At 36.0% G+C, this 22,185-nt stretch overlaps 1 protein-coding gene across 1 annotated transcript; it reads right to left on the reverse strand.

The window, feature by feature from the left end:
* Positions 1 to 371: 371 nt before the first annotated feature.
* On the reverse strand, positions 372 to 19,674 carry LOC129301255 (inositol transporter 1-like). The gene is given in 7 exon segments (XM_054939835.1): positions 372 to 1,406; positions 2,097 to 2,282; positions 2,380 to 2,487; positions 3,327 to 3,662; positions 13,948 to 14,018; positions 19,259 to 19,333; positions 19,336 to 19,674. Coding segments are annotated over 7 exon segments (1,497 nt in total). The 5' UTR covers positions 19,406 to 19,674; the 3' UTR covers positions 372 to 755.
* Between the last annotated feature and the right edge of the window lie 2,511 nt (positions 19,675 to 22,185).

The raw sequence follows: 22,185 nt of genomic DNA on the forward strand, positions 1-22,185 counted from the left end.
TTTTTAAAAAATTTAAGAAGTTTCCAACTCTACTTAATAAGAACAAAAAAATGTTTCCTTTTTAAACTGAGTGATAGTATTTTCTTTTTACACTAAAAATTAATTATATTTTAGTCCTATGATCCTTATCTGTAAATAAAATCCTCTAACAATTCTTGGCTATGATTTTCCCTTTAATAAAGGCATAAACGTAGAGATAAGCATCGTACAAAAAAATGGTGAAATGCCCTATAAATATGATTAATCTTTTTTCTGTACCTAATATAAATAGGATTAGAGGAATATGTATGTGCCTTAAACTCCATGTAAAATAGTAAAATACAGAACTCACATTGTAGTAACGCAATAAAAAAGATACACATTGTCAATCATAGGATAAGGCATTATCATACGTCACCCAATATTAATAGAGAATATACATTGTCAAACCCTTAAAATTTCGGAATAAGGCAAAGATTAAACAATCATTTCATCTCACTACTAAGCCGCCATACGAATGATAAATTAACTGCGAGTATTGCACTGGAAACACAGCAACTTATATGGCATTGGTTTGCAACATATTCAAGCTGCTGTATTAGATTTGACCACCATAATCACTCACAACTGCACTCTTAATAGACTTACATCGGGCAAGATAATTGGACGAATAACATATTAATAAATAACATGAAACGAAGCTCGAGCACGCCTAGGATTCTCTACTACACTCGAATTTTATATTGCTTACCAAACTTATGAATAAAGATGTACATCTAGGAATCATTTCCACGCCCAACAAGGCTTTGTGTGTCTGGATTCTTGCCCCAAGCTCTCTCCTTCCATATCAGCTCCACTTCATCAAATGTCAATCCTTTGGTCTCTGGAACATACACAGCCACAAAGAGAAAGGCCAGTACAGCTATGCCAGCTAAAATCAAGAAAGTTTGACCGGTCCCTACGGCATCAGCAATTGATAGAAAGGTCTGGGACACAATCAAATTTGAAACCCAACACACGGTAGCTGACATTCCCCCGCATATTCCGCGATATTCCTCAGGATATATTTCTGAGTTCATAGTCCAAGGCACAGGTCCCATTCCAGGAGAAAAGAAAGCAATATACATGGCTAAACCCACAATTGCAAGCCATCCATACAAATTACTTGCAGAGCCAGAAGATTGGTTAATAAATGACACAGCAAGTATGATCAGAGAGGCGATTACTCCAGCTAAGCTAGAAAGGGCCAATTTTTTCCGCCCTGCATGATCAATGAGGTAGATGCCAAGAGTTGTACCAGCAGCATTCATACCAGCAACAATGAGGGATAGAAGAAGAGCCAATTGATTCGAACGGAAGCCAGCCATTTGGACAATTGTTGGGCTGTAGTACATGACTGTGTTTATACCTGTAAATTGCTGAAAAGCCTGCAGAACCATGGGATGTTATAAGAATACACTTGCATGAAAATGTTGTCATTTACAAAGTACAGTAGCTTATTGTAACATGCTTCCAGAATTGAAGAAGTACCTTAAACGGCTTAATCACAAATACATGAATTTAACAACAACGAGAAAAGTTTGGCAAAAATATATATATATATATATATATCTCTCAAAAGAGAGCATCAAAATGGGGCTTATGTTTACTAGGCCCACTTACTTATTAACCCTAGTTTCTTTATTTATTTTGTATCTTTCAATGTATCATTATTCTGTAATCCCAGTTTCCTTGCTTCTCTGTACCATCTACATATTATCATATAAATAATCATATTAAAAGAAGTATAGAAATCTTATGTAACTACCAACTAATACATTCTCAAATGAACAAAAACTAAAATTACATTCTTTAGTTTGATGGCCAATCTAACTAGCTGAATTAACCCAACTGACATTTAATTTCATGCTTGGTCTTGTTCTTTAAACTGTAAAGTGACAGCGGAACTTTCCAGAGAACAACCCATAATTTGATCAGTTCATCAGAATTATCCCCCTCAACCTTTTAACAGCAAGGGGCATTCACAACTGTCAGTCTGATATTCTTTTCTTTTTTGGTAATGTCACTCTGCTCTTCTAAGGCTATGTTTTGTAGCAATGTATGTCCTAATTAAGTACCTGAAGTCCAGCTCCAACAAGGAAAGCAAGCCTAATTTCTTTTGACCTAAACACATCCCAGTATTTGATATCATTCCTCTTTTGGCTTTCTTGTTCATACTGAGCTGTAAGGAAATCAACTTCATCCTCTAAGCGAGCATAGTCATAAATCTTAGTAAGCACAACAACGGCTTCATTTGTTCTATTCTGCATTCAAAGACAAGATATAGGATACTCAGTAATCACCATAATTTGAAGGCACATTTTTGACAAAAATTTTCTTAAAAAATATACAATTTTTTACCTTGATAAAAAGCCATCTGGGGGATTCAGGTAGGAAGAGCATGAGGAAGAACTGCACAACTGCTGGCACACCTGCAACTCCAAGCATCCATCGCCAAGTCCCAGGGACCTGCTTGATGAAGAATGTGGTAAGTGGTCAGAAAGCAAATAAGTTCGAAACAGGAATGTAATATTTATGAACCAAATAGTTCCCAAAATATGAAACTTCTCTCAGTCTGTCAATGTTATTTTAATATTTTTCTAGCTTTTATCAAATAGAAGAACAGTGAAGCCCTTAAGTTTTCAGAAATTTAAATGTGGAAGGTAATGGTATCACTGTTTTGAAGCTACAATTTGTAATAAGTTCATAAGTGCTACACAAATCATGGCAATGTATTTTTCTACAAGGAAAAACCACTTCTAATTAATTGAATATATTAGAAAACGCAGCCAAGCAATCAAACTTTCTGGTATGTATCATATTCTTTCCAGTCATTATTGCAGTTTGATTTTTAACAGAAAAATGAGAAATCTTATGTTAGTCGTTAGTTAAGAAAAATATTCCATAAAAAGTTTCTACCAAATAGACATTGACTCCAAGTGGAGGATACATAAGTTGATCCTGACATTAATATTGAATCTATAACTTTAAAAATCAATAAAAGAGAATAAAATTAAAAACATTTAAAACAAGATTACAACTGGAAAAAGAAAGAAAACACAAATAAGTAAAGAATGAAATTCAAAGTCTAGTCTAACCATTGAATTGCTTTCATCCTGAGATATCTACCCACCAGCTGATGTGGCTGACTACCATCTACTGTAAGTACTTTAAATATCAATGCTATGCATAATATGAAAACTATATATAAGCATAGCTCACGCAAGGATGTAAAGTTGAGTCTCTATATCTTTATGATCATTGCTACCAAACAAAAGCCAACCAAACAGCAAGAACCAAAAACTAACCTCCGTAAAAGCAAGGTTTACAAGGTAGGAAAGAAACTGTCCACCAGTTATCATAAGCACATTTGTGCTTACTAATCCTCCCCTTATTTCTGATGGCGAAGCTTCGGCAATGTACACAGGAGCAGTGACAGATGCTATACCCACACCAATACCAACTAGAAGACGTCCAAATATGAGAATATAAGGACCTGGCGAAGCAGCCATGACAAATGATCCAAGAGCAAAGATAACATCAGCAATAAGGGTCGCCTTCTTTCGTCCATAAGAATCATTGATCCAACCACCTGCTGCTGCCCCAAGAATTGCACCAACCAATGCCATGCTAACAATTGTTTCCTGGCAACTCAAACAATTAGGAAAAAGGCTGGAAACATTAAGAACAGTCTGATCATTTTACTCGATAAATTTCAGAGTGGGTGCAGCATTTTATACAAGTGAGGACTGAAACAGAAGGAGAGGACAGCTTTTGATGTTCAGCCAATTGGAAGGAAAAAATTAAGAGAATTTAAAAAGTTGTAATAGTCCTTCAATAATTATGGACCTGATCAGTTTTACCATAACTACTGACAAGCTACACATTAACAACAGATCTGATCAGTCACGCCAAAAAGATTACATAATAACTACAGGTCAGAGTATTTTACAAGGACATAAAAGATGATAAGAGTCTCCAATCAACACAGCAGAAACAAGAAAAGTTGTTTAAAACAAAAGGTACGAGTATTATAACCCAAAAGAGCTCTCAAATAAGAGCAAATGAAGATTCATTCAGTACCTCACAACAAAAACACTCACTTAAAGCTAGGTAAGATACTTTCTTTGCCAAAAGAAAAGCTAGGTAAGACACAACATAAGAACACCTGAGACTGAAAACCACTTAATTTTGAAAGGTTGGCTGTCTGCACCAAAAACCAGATTCAAACTCCTCCTTTTCAGTCAGTTTTCCCCCTTTCAAAGCCTGCACCAACTGCTCCCTAGCCACTTCTTTCTCATTAGCACTGCAAATTCCTTTTTAACTCCTTTCTTGTTTGTCTTTATCACATATACCCTAGAGGCTTAAGCATTCATTATATTTTTTTTTTTTCAATGGCTGCATTAAGGAATAACAACATGTCGCCAGTCATTTGGTCTGAGGCCCTAACAATTATCCAAGTTACCTCATCCACTATAGTAGAATTAGTATCAAAAGTACCAGGAGAACTGCCTTTCAGGGCTATAGTTCCAGAAGCAATGTTGGAATTAGAAGAGGAATCTTGGCTAATTATTTTTGAAGTAAATTAACCTGTTTTACATAAAAACTGTCGGTTTGCTTGCTGGTTTGGAAGTCCCTTCAGGGACAGCAACGTAACCTTTGTTATTGATCTCTCTTGATGGCTTTCGATCAGTATAATTGAAATGAAACTTCCACATTTCTCCTTTGTGCCGATAAACAGCAAAATAGCATCAAGGGTTCCCTTTCTGTCTTTGTTGTCATTATTCTAGTTTACACCATCAGTCACAAGGGCAGAACCATCAATAATTGTAGAAGTTGAAGAGGCATCTTGATGTAAAACACACACACTCACATTGATTTGAACAGAATAGGATGAGGAAGAAGAAACAGAATCAGAGAGTGAGAGGTGAAGGGGGAGCGAAAACAAAGGGGAGAGATGACAGAAAACAGAGAAAGCAGGGGAAGTGGAGAGGACGTAGAACTGATAAATAGGGGAATAGAAGGGGAGAGGCAGGGAGAAACATTCACAAAATTTAGCAATTCATTCATTCCAACTCTAAAAACTTCCTTACATGTGCTGCATGGGGGCTTTTTATAGAAGCCACAATTAAGGTTTCCTTCTTATGAAGGAAACATAAAATGAAATAAAATATAAGCTTGAGGTTTCCTTCCCTATAAGGAAAGCTCAACTTGCAGATTTAAAATTTATAAAGAGTAAAAAAAAACAAAAGCAGGTCAGGTTTCCTTCCTTAGAAAGAAACTTACAAAATACTAACATTTGCCATATTTTCTATCAATTCTCTAATGTTTCTCAGCCCTGCGTCTCTCCCCTTCTATTCCCCTATCTATCAGTTCTGCGTCCTCTCCACTTCCCCTGCTTTCTCTGTTTTCTGTCATCTCTCCCCTTTGTTTTCGCTCCCCCTTCACCTCTCACTCTCTGATTCTGTTTCTTCTTCCTCATCCTATTCTGTTCAAATCAATGTGAGTGTGTGTGTTTTACATCAATTTGGTATCAGAGCAAGGCTCTGAACGTTCCTAGGCTGTTTCTGCGGCCGGAGATCGAAGGAAAACTCTCAGGGAAGCTCAGCATACTTTGTTCACGCTGCCAGCACCCAGAATCACATTTCCCGACGTCGGATCCAAAAACGGACGCTACCATCGTGCTCAGAAGGGAAAATCCGGTCAGAACTAGAAAAACCACCTCTGCGCGCCGTCACACGTGCCGGTGGAGCTTCTGCGCGTGGTATTCACGCCTCGCGCGCCGTCATTCGCGCCGTCCGTACAGTCGTGGCCAAAACGAGATTTTCAATGTTTTCTGTGTGTTTTCACCGAATTTCTTTAACTCTGAAGGAGCTGAGAGGCGCAAGTCATCATCTAAAACTTATTTGGGGGTAAAACTTTTTGTTTTGAGCTCCTAAAGCAACGCTGGTAAGGCCGACGACCCTTTCATTTAACTGGCTTACTTGGTTCTTAAAAGGAGGTGTTTCATTCATAGCTAGTTCTGAAATCTTTGTTGTGTGGTACTTTGGTTTCTTTAAGCATTGCAATTTTTATTTTATTTTTATTTTTTTTAATCATGTTTTAATATTTTGAAAATATATATATATAAAAAAAAGGAAAATTTACATTGATCATTATGTTGTTAATTTGTGACTTTTGATAGTAGTGTTCGTATAACCTAAGACACCTACCTCACACACAATCCTGCCCTATACCTGTGTCCAAAAATTACCCTAGGTTAGTTGAAGTTTCTAACAGTTTCCTAAAAGGTTTTTGAACCTTCGAAGATTTCTGTGAAGACTTCACTCGAGTTGTTACCTATTTAGCATATGATCCCTGTGGAATTTTTGAATTCTCAGAGGGTTAGTGTTGTTAAAGAAGGGACTTCACCTATTTAGGTGAGGGCAACTTGGGGGCCTTTCTTCCTTAGGTTATTAAATCCTCATTGTATGACCATTCATGATTTATACGATAAGCAAGCTTTATTAGACCAAGAAATTACTGCCCTAAAATCTGCCATGGCTAATAACTCCCAAATCACCCAAAATCATCTTGAGAAATCTGAAAGGACTCAAAGGGCATATGTGGACCAGCGGCTGGAAGAAATTAAAGAATTCATGGACAATAAATTTGAAGAGATAATGGGTGCAATTCAGTTGACATACAGACAAGATACAAGGAAAACAACTGAAGGGATACTCGAAAGACCTATCATTAGAGGAGAGTCAAGTCTTAAAAATGAACAATTCCCAGTCCGCAATCAACTTAGAGGTAATTCCCTTAGGATTGGTCATTCCTCTAGAGCTATGGGTGAAAGACATAGCAGAACATTTCCTCATGAGTTTACCAATCATCATTCTAATGACATAGATGATACTTGGGATGGGCAAGAGCCTAAAGAACAACATCATAGACCATACCAGTTAGTCCATAGGAATGGTAGAGAAGGCTTTAGAAGGACACATATTGATGACATCACCAAAAAGGTTAAAGTTGAAGCTCCTGAGTTTGATGGATGATTGAATCCTAGTGCATTCCTGGATTGGTTAGCCAGCATGGAAGATTATTTTGAATGGTATGACGAGAGATATTCAGCAAGTTCGGTTTACGAAGATGAAGCTCGTGGGATCTGCTAGGAAATACTGGCAAAATGTCCAAAGGAACATTGAGCGACAAGGTTATCCACCGATTGAGACGTGGGATGAAATGAAGGCCAAGCTGAAAGAAAAATATGTGCCGACTCATTATAAGAGTCAACTGTATGACAAATAACTTAATTTGAGGCAAATCTCCACAACTTCCGAGTATATTTCTCAATTCGATGACCTTATGATTAGATGTGACGTGGATGAAGAGGAATGGCATACCATTACCAAGTTTGTTAATGGTCTCAAGCCATATCTACAGAAGGAGCTCAAGTTAAACTTTCCAGAGTCTCTTTTGAAGAAGCTTATCATAAGACTTTGGAAGTAGAGTCTCTGTCACAGTACTCGTCTGCAAAGCGTATCGACATGCAGAGCAATCAGTTTAGACAAGCACGAACTTCCAGTCTGTCTGAACGACCAACAGGAGCACTTACATCTAGGCCTAGCTCGTCTTTTACACCTACTCAAGCAATTGGGTTAAGGGGTAATACTTCTAAGCAGCCTAGTGAGGCTATAGTTCTTGCTTCCCACTATAACAATTCCTTTGTCGAGTGTTTTCGCTATCACTCAAAGGGTCATATTGCGTCAAAATGCCCACAGCGTACTCTAGTTATTGACTCACAATATGAAGGTGAGGAAGACAATGCAAATGCTAACGTTGTCGTAGATCCAGTTGAGTGTCCTTCAGATGTCGATAAGGACATCATCATTGATGAACATGGGTGTGAGACACGTCGAGTTGGAGTTATGCGATGCATTCTATCTGTCCCTCTGCCTAGTGATTCATGGAAGCGAACAAGTATTTTCCATACTTTTGTGAAGTGTGGAGATAAAGCTTGCAAATTGGTGATTGATGGAGGGAGTTCTAGAAATGTTATTTCTAGTCAAGGAGTAGCCCGACTCAATCTCAAGACAGAACCTCACCCAGAACCTTTTCGTGTTGCATGGGTCGACAAAACTTCTTTACCAGTCACCCAACAATGTCGCGTTCCTCTTCACTTAGGTGACTATAAAGAAGATATTATTTGTGATATTCTTCCAATGGATGTTGCTCACATTTTACTTGGTCGACCGTGGCTTTATGACCACAATGTTATCAATCATGGTCATGAGAATACCTATACATTTAAGCATGGAGGCAAGACGATCCTGTTACGTCCTGCTAAGCCTGACAACGAAGGCAAAGGCTCAAGTAAATCAAAGGGCACAAAACCCAAAACCCACAATTTGCATCTTCTGACAGAAAAACAGTTTGTACAAGAAAGCAGAGAGAGTACGATCGTGTTTATTTTGGTATCCAAGATCTCGCAACGAATTGCTACTACTTCAGAAATGCCAGAGGAAGTGCAACAGCTCTTACAACAATTTCAGGATATCACTCCCGATGAGCTTCCATCTGAATTACCACCAATGAGAGAGCTCCACCATGCAATTGATTTCATTCCAGGTTCACAACTCCCCAATCTACCGCACTACAAGATGAACCCTAAGGATAGAGCAGAGCTTAACCGACAAGTCAATGGATTGTTGGAAAAGGGTTATATCCAGCATAGTATGAGTCCTTGTGCAGTACCTGCTCTTTTAACCCCAAAGAAAGACAGCTCTTGGAGAATGTATGTAGACAGCAAAGCCATCAACAAGATCACCATCAAGTATAGGTTTCCCATTCCTAGACTTGATGACATGCTTGATTTAGCGTCTGGATCTAGTTGGTTTTCAAAGATTGACCTCAGAAGTGGTTATCATCAGATCAGGATTAAGCCTGGAGATGAGTGGAAGACTGCTTTTAAAACGCAAGATGAGTTGTTTGAATGGCTTGTCATGCCTTTTGGGTTATCGAATGCCCCAAGTACATTCACGAGAGTAATGACTCACCTCCTTTGCTCATATTTGGGAAAGTTTTTGGTGGTATATTTTGATGACACACTAGTTTTTAGCAAGTCAAAACAAGAACACTTGGAACATCTCAAGTTAATTTTTCTCACCTTGCGTCAAGAACAGTTTTATGTTAACTTGCCTAAGTGTTCATTTCTTCAAAATCAAGTCCTCTTCTTGGGTTTCATAATTTCTGAAAGGGGTCTAGCAGCTGACCCTGAGAAAGTCCAAGCCATTCAAGAATGGCCTGAGCCACAATCTCTCCATGAAGTACGGAGTTTTCATGGCCTTGCTTCTTTCTATAGACGCTTCATTAGAAACTTCAGTACCATTATGGCTCCTATCACTGATTGCTTAAAACAAGACAAGTTTTAGTGGACATCTACAGCTTCCGTAGCTTTCCAAGATATTAAGAAAAGACTTTCTCAAGCTCCAGTCTTGTCTTTACCGGATTTTACAAAGTGTTTTGAAGTTGCTTGTGATGCATCTGGAACAGGAATTGGAGGTGTACTAAGCCAAGAAGGTCACCCTATGGCTTTTTTTAGCAAAAAACTCAATGATGCAAAACAAAAGTACTCCACTTATGACAAGGAATTTTATACGATTGTGAGATCCCTTGAGCATTGGAAGTACTATCTTCTTCCGCAACAATTTGTTCTATACTCTAATCATCAGGCGCTTAGGTTTATCAACTCTCAGTGGCACTTAAATGCTAAACATGCTAAATGAGTTGAGTATATTCAGGGATTCACTTTTGTGGTCAAGCATCATTCAGGAACAGAAAATATAGTGGCTGATGCCCTGAGCCGTCGGATCAACTTATTGCACATTATGAGCGTTAGTGTTGTTGGTTTTGAAAACTTGAAAGAAGACAATGCTTCATGTCCAGATTTTGGGATAATATACCAAGAAGTTCGCAGTGATAATCGTCATGAGCATGTTGATTTCATCCTTAAAGACGGTCATCTCTTTCGTGGGAGCAAGCTGTGCATCCCACGTACTTCTATGCGAGATTTTCTTATATGGGAGTTACACACTGGAGGTTTAGCTGGTCATTTCGGGGTTAATAAGACAATGGCATTAGTCGAAGATAGGTTCTACTGGCCTTCACTCAAGCGTGATGTGGCTCGCATAGTGTCTCAATGTCAAAATTGTCAAACTTCTAAAGCCAGGCGACAAAATACCGGTTGGTATACTCTTTTGCCGATTCCTGAGGCAACTTAGAAAGACTTGAGTATGGATTTTGTCTTAGGATTGCCTCGCACAGCTAGAGGTCATGACTCTGTATTAGTTGTTGTGGACAGGTTTTCAAAAATGGCTCACTTTATTCCTTGTAGCAAAACTACGGATCCTTCACATCTGGCAAAGTTGTTCTTCAAGGAGATTGTACGTCTACATGGGTTACCTACCACTATCGTATCTGATAGAGATGTCAAGTTCGTTAGCTACTTTTGGAAGACCCTATGGAAACTTTTTGGTACCCAATTGAAGTTCTCTTCTGCTTTTCACCCTCAAACTGATGGGCAAACTGAAGTCACCAATCGCAGTTTGGGTAATTTGCTTCGGAGTTTAGTTGGAGACAGGCCGAAGAACTGGGATTTGGTTCTACCCACTGCAGAGTTTGCATATAATAATTCAATGAATAGGTCTACAGGCATGAGTCCCTTCCAGATTATTCAAGGTTTTAATCCTAAACAGCCTATTGACCTCCTGCCAATCCCGTTGACATTTCGCATTTCTAAATCTGCGGAATCCTTTGCCAATCGCCTTTATGACTTACATGCTAAAATTAGGCGCAAATTAGCGACAAGTAATGATCAATATAAATTATCTGCTAATACTCATCGTCGATTTCAAAGCTTCAAAATAGGTGATTATGTTATGGCTCGCATTCGTCCAGAACGTTACCCTAAACACGCTTTTAAAAAGTTGCATGCTCGAGCTGCGGGACCTTTTCGCATAATAAAGAAATTTAGGACCTAATGCTTATCTTTTAGAACTACCTTCTGATATGGCCATTAGTCCAGTTTTCAATGTAGAGGATCTCATGCCTTACCGGGGAACTTTTGAGCCTTCCCCTTTGCTTTCTGATGATTTTGCAGGCACTCAGCCTTCACAAGTGCCAATTCTATCATTGCCTGCTGTCTCACCATCAGTTGATGAAATCGAGACCGTTATGGATGATCAAATGGTCTTTACCTCTGAGGGGCCCATCCGTCGTTATTTGGTTCGTTAGAGAGGTCGATCTGATGAAGATGCCACCTGGATTTCAGAAGATGAATTCCAACAACTTAATCCTGCCCTGCTAGAAGCCTATCAACTCTCTACCTCTCCGGAGGAGAGTTCTTTGCAGCAGGGGAGAATTGATAGAAAATATGGCAAATGTTATTCTAGAAAGAAATAATTGTTTTTGCATTATTTAGTATTTTATAAGTTTCCTTCTAAGGAAGGAAACCTGACCTGCTTTTGTTTTTTTTTTTACTCTTTATAAATTTTAAATCTGCAAGTTGAGCTTTCCTTATAGGGAAGGAAACCTCAAGCTTATATTTTATTTCATTTTATGTTTCCTTCATAAGAAGGAAACCTTAATTGTGGCTTCTATAAAAAGCCACCATGCAGCACATGTAAGGGAGTTCTTAGAGTTGGAATGAATGAATTGCTAAATTTTGTGAATGTTTCTCAGCCCTGCGTCTCTCCCCTTCTATTCCCCTATCTATCAGTTCTGTGTCCTCTCCACTTCCCCTGCTTTCTCTGTTTTCTGTCATCTCTCCCCTCTGTTTTCGCTCCCCCTTCACCTCTCACTCTCTGATTCTGTTTCTTCTTCCTCATCCTATTCTGTTCAAATCAATGTGAGTGTGTGTCTTTTACATCACATCTAACAAGAGCTTCCTTCTACTCTATTCTCTAAAGACTTCTGAGAAGGCTTCCTTCAAGAAAGTAGGGGCTTTGTTCCAAGAATTCTCCCCCTCACTTCACCCTGGGATTTATTCAGATCTAGCAGGGATTTAAAAATAAACTCTTTCTCAACAATTCCCCTGTACTTTGCATCTCCAAGGCTCTCCAATTCTAGGTTGTGACATCTGTTACCCAGATAAATCAAAGCATTACAATACTGCATGTCAGATAGCTCACCTTGTTTGAGGTTATGAGGACTACTCTTGATCTCACTGATTTGGTCCATTGCAAGTAATTGGGACCATTCAGCTAGTGCCCAGTAATTTGTAGTCAACCCAGATGGTTGATTACAAATTTGGGTATTTTCACATGCCATATGGTACAGTGAATAAGGAGAGATGGGGATGAGGAGAGAGAGAAAAAGTGGGTTTTGCCAAAGGCTTGATCTAATGCTAAGTCAACAAAGGCTGGAAAACATGAAAATTTGGTAATTTCTGAATTTCTGAATAAATTTTATAGAGTGGGTACTGTAGTATATACAATAGGAGACTGAATCAGAAGAAGAAAGCTCCTGATGTTCAGCCAATTGAAAAAAGAACAATAGGGGAATTCAAGAAATTGTAACAGCCCTGCAATAGCTACAAATCTGAGCAACTATACAATAATTTCATGTTAACAACAGATCAGACCAGCTATGAAGTAATCAGATAATAACATATCTGACTATTTTTACATGAAACAAATGCTAAATGATCCTTGAGAGTGTGTTTGGTTTGAGGGGAGGGAAGGGGAGGGGAGGTGATGGAGGGGAGGGTTTTAATGTTACGTTGTTTGGTTTTGTTAAAGGGAAGGGAAGGGGAGGAGTTTTTAATGATCCTTTGTTTGGTTTAGGAGGGGAGAAGATGAGAGGTAATAACTAATTTACTATTGTATCTCTATACATTAGTTTAAATTTTTTTATTTTTTCTTGTAAAAAATAATTTTACACCTCAACTTAAATTACATGATTTTTTAAAAATTCACTCTCATCCTATCATATTGTCAATATGTGAAAAAAAAATTAAACCAATAATTATAATGATAACAATTTGTTATAAAAATTAAATAACTAAATATATAATAAAATATGATGAAATGTAACTTTAAAAAAAAAATCCAATGAGGTGAGTCGAGTCTGGGAATGAAGCATAATTTGATACTTAGAATATTAAAAAATAAATAAGGGCAAAATAGTCAGAAAAAATTAGCTCCCCTCCAGAAAACCCCAATTTGGAGGGGAGCAATATGAGGAGAGGGGAGGGGAGGGCTCCCCTCCAAAATCCCCCAACCAAACACACCCTAAAGGTAAATAAGGGATTCTAGAAAACATTATTTATATTCTTTGCTGGAATCAGCCGAGCAAAGTTAAGTCAACCAGTTTTCTGTATTCCATGTTGAAAGTAATATTTATGACTTCATTATGGTAAAAAATCGCACACATAGAACAAAGAGGTCGTTTAAATACAAACAAATGCAAACGTCCCTGCTACTCCCATTCCCAAAAGATGCTAGAGATGAAGAATTGTTATGCGTATAATTGGGGGATTAAGAAGTAGTCAGCAGTTTAGTTAACTATTGTTAGTATCTAAAGAGAGCGAGTTAGTTAGCTTGCTAATTAACTAATTACTTCAATTGCATGTATGAGGAGGAATCAGACTGTTATGACAGTTGATGCTCGCCAGGTTCTGCCAATCTCTGTTCTTCTACTTCTATTTCTATTTTTCTTCTTTTCCCTATCACAATTGAATTTGTAACCATAATTCTTCCAATGCAGTGGAAAACCAGAAGAAAAAGATCCTGACTCTACCATTCCAGTTAAAACCCTACGCACTCACAGCCAATAACTAAGTACGAAGCATTTTGCTAAATACCTAGATTTGTTGTAGACCACATAGAAATGCAATTTCTGAATTCATGAATGAGATAAAGGGGAAAAAAAAACAGAGAGATGTACCTGAAGGAAACTACTATTTCTAACTTCCACAAAATCATCTTTAATATACAGAAGGGCTCCTGATATAACACCTGTGGTTAAAGAAATACCATGTTAACATTTTCATAAGAGAACTGAAACGGCCAAAATCTGCAGAAAGAACAACCTAGATATTCAGAACTATTGAGAGGTGCTGATTTAGTGGGTCTAGTATTAATTCTATTTATGTTTATTATTTCATCAATAATTTATATCTTAGGTTAGTTGTAGATATTATATCTTCTGTTAATATTTTATATATCTTGGAAGATAAATCTGAGATATTAGGAATAAGTAAAAGATATGATATCTAGGATCCTAGGATTAGAGTTTATGGGGTTTATGCTGCTGCTTATATTAAGAACTAATGTACGCATTATTTTATATGACAACAAAATTAACAGAGGCACACTTCAACTCTGTCTTCTTCATGGTAACAGTTGTCTTAAATCACGCTCTCATGGTGACTTTTGGCTACTTCGAAGCCTTCAAAGAAAAGCAACGAACAGCATCATACATTTTCTTCGACTAGTATGCCAGCCACATTCCCTGTCATATGCAACTGCTATGGAGTTCCAGTCTCAATCACCAACCAGCATTTCAATGGAAACAACTATTTGCAGTGGTACCAAGGATTTCTCATACACATTGTCAGCAAGGGCAAGGAGGAGTACACTACCACTGAAGCTGTGGAGCCTTCAACCCTTGATCCAAAGAACGAAGTTTGGAGAGCTAAAACTGATATGGTGGTCTCCTGGCTTATCAATTCAATGACCCCAGAAATAGGCCAAACCTTCCTACTGTATCAAACTGCTAGGGAAGTCTGGGAGGCAGCATGGAGAACATATTCTTTTATTGAAAATACAGCAACACTTCTTCAAATTAAAGAAAGCTCTCAGAAGCAGAAGAAAGGTGATTTAAGTGCAACCCAATACTGCAATACACTAATGAAGTATTGGCAACAACTAGACCTATATGACACTCAAAAATGGAGCTGCGGCAAAGATACAGAAGGGTCCAGGAAACTAGCAGAAAAAGATCAAATTTTAACTCTTTCTTGGCCTCAATCCCAAACTTGATGACATAGGAGGGGGAGTGATGTCTGCTCATCCTCTACACTCTCTAGATGAAGTGTTTGCATAAATTAAATGGAAGAAAGCAAACAATTGCACCAAATAGATGCTAAGAAAGCTATCTTGAATGGAGATCTTTAAGAAGTATACATGAAATTTCCCCTGGCCTAGATGAAATGCATGGAGGAAATGAGGTGTGTAGGTTGAAGAAGTCCTTGTAAGGGCTCAAAATCTCCCAGAACATGGTTTGAGAGAAGTTCACATATGTAGTCAAAAGTCAAGGTTTTGTATGGTGTCAAATGGATCACATGTTTGTGAAGCACAACTCAAGTGGAAAGGCAGCAATTTTGATTATGACATTGTTGTTATAGGTGATTGGGATGCAGAAATTCAGAGACTTATGAATAGCTTGGCAAGGGAATTTGAGATAAGGAATCTGAGATAGATGAGATATCTTTTAGGCATGTAGGTTGCTAGAAACCAAGAAGGAATTTCAATATCCCAATGGAAATACACCCTACATATTCTAATGGAGACAAAAATGCTAGCTTGTAGACCTGCGGGAACACCTATAGAGGTAGAGTACAAGTCAAAGTTGCAAATAGAGGATGAAACACCTCCATGACTGAGAAAGATACAAAAGGCTTGTTGGAAAATTGATTTATTTATCACATACTAGACTAGATATCTGCTTTCCTAGGAATGTGGCAAGTTAGTTCATGAGTGACCCAAATGAGGAGCATATGAATTTAGTCTTCACAATTCTACACTGCCTAAAGATGACTCCTGGAAAAGGCTTGTTTTCAAGAAAGGGAGTAGTAGAAGTATGGAGATCTTTGCTGATGCTGATTATGGAGGTTCAGTGACTAGTAGATCCACCACAAGGTATGCTACGTATATGTGGGGGAACATAGTGAGCCAGAGAAGTGAGGAACAGGTTATTTCAAGAAGCAATGTAGAGTCTGAACTTAGAGCATTTGCACATGGGATATGTGAAGGTATTTGGTTATTGAGGTTGCTTAAAGAACTCAAGAAAGAAGTGATCTTACCTGTGAAGATGTTTTGTTTGTGATAACACATCAGCCATAATGATGACTAAGAACCCTATCCATTATGACAATATATATATATACACATGCAGAGATTGTCAACACTTCAACAAAGAAAAAATAGAGTTAAGGGTATTCGAAGTGTCCTGCGTCAACTCAAGTTCCCAAGTAACTAACCAAAGATTTTCATAGACCCAAATTTGAAGAGCTCACATCCAAGCCGGGGGTGATTAACATCTACTCCCTAGCTTGAGGGAGAGTGTTGAAAGGCATCGATTTAGTGGGTTTAGAATTTAATATATTTATGTTTGCTATTTCATCAATGATTTATATCCTAGGTTAGTTTTACCTATTGCATCTTCTATTAATATTTTATATATCTTAGAAGATAAATCTAATATATTAGAAATTAGTTAAAAAAAAAAAAGATATCTGGGATCCTAGGGTTAGGGTTTATGCTGCTGCTTATATTAAGATCTAATGAACACATTATTTTGTATCACATTACAGTTACAGAGGCGCACTTCACCTCTGTCTTCTTCAAGAACCAACAACACCTAAACAGATACATCATATTATTTTTCAGATAAAAAATGCAGAATCAGATATAAAGTAAACTCAAGAATTCATCACCCAACCATGAAAGAATTTTCTTCAATTCAACCAGAAGACTTTGCCTAGATAATTGTTCCTTCATTATAAGTAGTTAATCTAATAGAAAATCAAAAAATATTTTTCTCTGTAGAATTTCATTGCTAAGACCAAGCCTTCCTTCTAAATGCTCCATTGGAAAGAAAAGTGAAAATGAAACATATATACAGCACGTGTCAGCTGGCAGCAAAACAGACAGACCAGATTTATTTCAAAGAAAATATAATAAAATTAAATTAAAGAAAAAAACGTTGGTGCTATGCAATATTTTTTAAAAATGTGAAAGAAAGCATCACTGCCATGTAAGTAAAAGATATTCACACTGAACATCATAAAAATAGGATGAAAGAAAATTACATACGGCGCTTTCAGGCAAGAGAAAATGATTTTTTTTCCAAATCCATTTTGTCAAATTACTTCATGCCTTAACCCAGAGAGGACTAAGAAAAACAAATGATAACTCATCCATGAAGAAATGCTTTTTGTTACAGATAGGGAAATAAAAATTTTCACATTTGGTAATATTAATATAGGGTAAAAAGGCAATTTTACACTTAAACTATAAGTCTAAGAACATTTACACTTTTTTGGTATATTTTACCTCTCAACGTTTGAAAAAGTTGCAATATGCCTCTTCTTGCTAATTACAGGTAAACTCTGTCATATTTTCTCTCATGTAAATTGTCAGTCATCGTCCTTGTAATTAAGGGGAAGGGACACATTGTGACATTTTTAACCGTTGAGGGGATAAATTACAATAAAAAAATTTAGAGTCCTAGATGCTCTTAGACTTCTAGTTTAAAAACAAAATCATCCTTTTACCTCGTAATATATTAAGGTTCCAACCTCAGTGACTCCAGAAGCTTAACTTACTCTAGGAACCTTTTTCAACAAACTATCTTCTGGATCGACTACAGAGGCGATTTATCTACTAAGGGGATTAATGGAAAAGTATCGTTGTAAAGATAAAGATCTACACATGGTTTTTATTGATTTGGAAAAAGCTTATGACCGTATACCAAGAGAAGTGCTTTGGAAAGCGTTGGAAAAAAAGGGAGTACGGATTGCTTATATTAAAGCATACAAGATATGTATGAGGGGGTAAAAACTAGTATAAGAACGCCTAGTGGTCAAACAAAGGATTTTCCTATAAAGATTGGGCTACATCAGGGATCATCTCTGAGTCCTTATTTGTTCAACTTGATTTTAAATGTTTTGACGGAACATATTCAAGAGGAAATCCCGAAATGTATGCTCTTCGCGGATGATATAGTTCTTATAGCAGAGACAAGAGAAGAGGTTAATTGCAAACTTGAGTTATGGAGGAGGACATTGGAGTCGAAAGGTTTTCGTCTGAGTAGAAGTAAGACGGAATATTTATATTGTAAATTTGATAAAGGACTATTCGAAAATAATTTGGAAGTAAAATTGGGAGATCAAATTATACCTCAAGTGGAAAAGTTTAGATATTTGGGAGCCATTATCCAAAATGATGGCGAAATCAGTGGAGATATTTCACATAGAATTCAAGCTGGGTGGTTTAATTGGAGAAAAGCTAAAGGAGTTATTTGTGACCGTAAGGTGCCTAATAAACTTAAAGGAAAGTTTTATCGTACTGCTATCAGACCGGCAATGTTATATAGTAGTGAATGCTGGGCTCTAACGGGACAGCAAGAGCATAAAGTTGGAGTAGCAGAGATGAGAATGTTACGATGGATGTGCGGACATACACGTAAAGATAAAATTCGAAATGAGCACATACGTGAAAAAGTGAGGGTGGCACCTATTGAGGAAAAAATGGTAGAAAATCGGTTGAGATGGTTTGGGCATGTACAAAGAAGACCAAGGGAGGCACCAGTGAGAAGAGTGGAACATATAACTTTGAGTCCGATTAAGAGAGGTAGAGGAAGGCCTAAGAGAACACTCTTGGAAGTTGTTGAACGTGATCTCTTAATTAATAATATTTCTAAAAGCTTAATAAATGATAGAGCACAATGGCGTCTTGCAATCCATGTAGCCGACCCCACCTAGTGGGATAAAGGCTTGTTGTTGTTGTTGTTGTTGTTGTTGTATCTTCTGGATCGAATGATCAAAGGCAAAACCATATTCAGGAAGATCATACAACTGAGATCATTATAACGAAAACAGGGGCTTCTGGCCCTATCAAAACGATGAAGCTAATAAACAACAAAAATGCTACTAATAATTGTCTTAACGCGTCAGTTATTCGTGAATGTGGTTGTCTGTGTATTTTTGGCAGGGTAGGGAAGAAAAGAATAAAAATATGAGGTAATAATCTGTGATATCAAATTTGATTAACCAGTACCATTCCAGTACGAGGACATACGAGGACATGATTACGATTGTCAAGCAAAACACAGATTGTATTTCGTTGATCCGAAATTATGGGAAAATCAGGCAATTCCATGTATGAATAACATAACAAGAAACGGGTGGCTTTTTTTTTTTTAACCAAATTTACTTGCTTCACTGATCAAATAGGTAATTAGAAGTTCATACCTGTATCATAGCCAAAAAGCAGCCCACCAATGCCAGCGACGGCAGTGAGACCGAGAATATAAGGGTTCTTAAAAATGACATTTTCCTTTCAGGATACAAATCCAAATACCCTGAGCTTCCGGGTGTCGACTGCATCGTGATCGTCATCGGCGTAATTTGAAACAGGAAATTAATGTACAAATTACGAAGTTTAACGCAGAAAAACCCAGAAGTTCGGCATTCACGCACTAAAAACAACAATCCAGATCAAGAAACCGCAGCCACACCCAGAATGGGCGATAAATCTTGAAGATACACAGAGTAATTCAATAGCACAGAAATCCTCCCAGCTAATGATTTGGTTGGTGGAGAGGAAAACCGTGAATGACTTCCAGGAATTAAGGGAATGGGGAATTTGAGGACTGTCTTGTGGTCAATAATAGAGCCTCACTAGACTGCACGTTAACAGACTACTGAGATTACGTGTACGATCCATATACTTCACTCAAATTAAATTAAATTCATTATTTAAGTATAATTATTATTATTATTATATTATTGGGTGAGGACCTGCACATCTACAGGCTACACAGATTGCGTGCATGATCCACATACTTCATTCAAATTAAATTAAATTAAATTAATTATTTAAGTATAATTATTATTGGGTGAGGGCCTCATCCATCCGTTGTCAGGCCGATTACGGAGTCGGCTTCTCTCAAAGGAGAAAAGCCTCCTCTGCCTCAATCTATAATTTAATGATCGAGTCGATTTTATAATTATAAGTTCATTTCATACTGGACGAAATCAAAACAGAGTTATATATATTCTCATTATGAGAAGGGATCTATTAATAGTAATAAATATTCTTTTATTGTGTATCAAATTTATAGTTTTCGTTAGTGCAAATCCAATCACCTCAGAGGTAGAAGAAAATTTAGACCGTCCAGATTAAATTTGCATGATCCAGATTTAATAATTTTATTTTTATTTTTTATTTATATTTTTAAATTAAAAAAATGTATAAAAATTCTAAAAAAATTTTAATATACTAATCAATCTAAAAGTTCATATTTAATATAGATGCTTTAAATTTAATATAAAAAATTTAAATTGACTTTTCAATGTAAATATATTATGAACAGAATAGTAAATTTATTAAAATAATTTAAGATTAATTTAAACTATTATATTAAATATGGATTGTCAGATTAATAAATATATTTATTAAAAATTTTTTAAAATTTTTATATATTTTTTAATTTAAAAATATAAATAAAAAATAAAAATAAATTATTAAATTTGGACCGTCCAGATTAAATCTGGACGGTCCAAATTTTCCTCTGCCTCAAAGGAGAGGCAGAGGAGGCTTCTCTCAAAAGAGAGAAGCCGACTTCGGCTGATTACTGCATGTTTGTCGAATAGGCCATGACCCCTATTTGGTACATGGAATGATGGAATAATTTTTTTGTGGGATCAAATTAAAAATATTCTACCTTATATTAAAAACTCATACAATCAAATCTAATTCTAACATTTTCGAGTTTCAGGCTTATTCAAACTAGTTCGAATACTTGAAGCTTTTTAAAAATATTTTTTCTATTTTTGAATCAATTTTTATTTTTAAATAACTCTATTAAATATAAAATATTATTTTGACTTTAAAAGAATAAAAGAAAAAAATAATAACCTAACTTTGCACTTAAATAACCATGTCACTATTTGTTGTATTTTGTGTAAATTATTCATGAATATTTCCTTTACTTGTGAATTAATGTCTTAGTTGTATAAATATTACTCTTATCATGGTTATATATAAATATTTTATATATTTTAATTAGACTAAATTATTTTAACTATAATTAAGTTGATCTCAATTCAGTCACGCTTATACCACTAACTTAAAATTATTGTTCCAATTAATTTAAAGTTTTCAATAACTTTTAGGTAAATTATACTTTTTGTTTTAAGAATATAAAAAAATAGTCACCATTATATTATAGAAAACAAAATCATTTACTTATGACTAAAATATTGTTTTTAAATTTTTTCTTTAACTTTTATATTATTTAACCCCAATGTACAAAGGATATTTACTCTAATTTATTCTTAATTTTTAACTCAATCTGATTTAAATGATAACTAAATAATATCTAAGGATATTATTTTATTTATTATATTTATTTAGTAGTAGAGCATCATACATGCTTGAATTTTCTTTAAAATTATTTTTAATTTAATATTACTTTAAAATTAATTATCTTATTTTACAAAAAATATATAATGTATTTTTTTGGATCTCAAATGATGTAGAGGACTCAAAAACTTTTTTTAAAAATAAGTGAGTCTTAAAATATAAAAAACCACTATTAAAATATAGTTTTAAATATTATTTTGATACATTTTATTAATTAAAAATATTAAAATATAAATATTTTTAATTTTTTAAAAAAATAACATTAGGAATACACTCAAATATATGATATTTTAATATTAAATGATACAGAACTTAAAGATACAGAACTTAAAGAATTAATTAATATTTATTATATTTTATATATTTTTAAAAATATTATTTTTTTACCAATCGGGCCAACCTAAATAAGCCCAAACATTGAACAATATTTTTTTGGGCTCAGGAGAAAAAGGAAATGGAGACTATCGATCTTACTTTGCTAAGACTATCGATCTTACTTTGCTAACGGCACGAATTTTTGATACCTGAAGGTGTTTTTTGAGCTTAGAAATCACTAAAGGTAAGTTTCGGGCTCCCTCCTCTCCCATCCTATACCTAGTTTTCTTTTGGATTTGGAGAGTTCCTCATTTAGAGTTTTTCCTATAGAGTCGGTTAACCAATTTATGTGAAGATATTAAATGCACTGGTCGAGACTATAATAAATGCCTTAGATGATATTTTGTAGGATGAAATCAAATTTGAGGCTCACGAG

Source organism: Prosopis cineraria, unplaced genomic scaffold, assembly GCF_029017545.1.
Source record: "Prosopis cineraria cultivar Desert tree isolate PC_DT_omini unplaced genomic scaffold, ASM2901754v1 PC1991, whole genome shotgun sequence".
In the NCBI taxonomy this organism is placed as follows: domain Eukaryota; kingdom Viridiplantae; phylum Streptophyta; class Magnoliopsida; order Fabales; family Fabaceae; genus Prosopis; species Prosopis cineraria.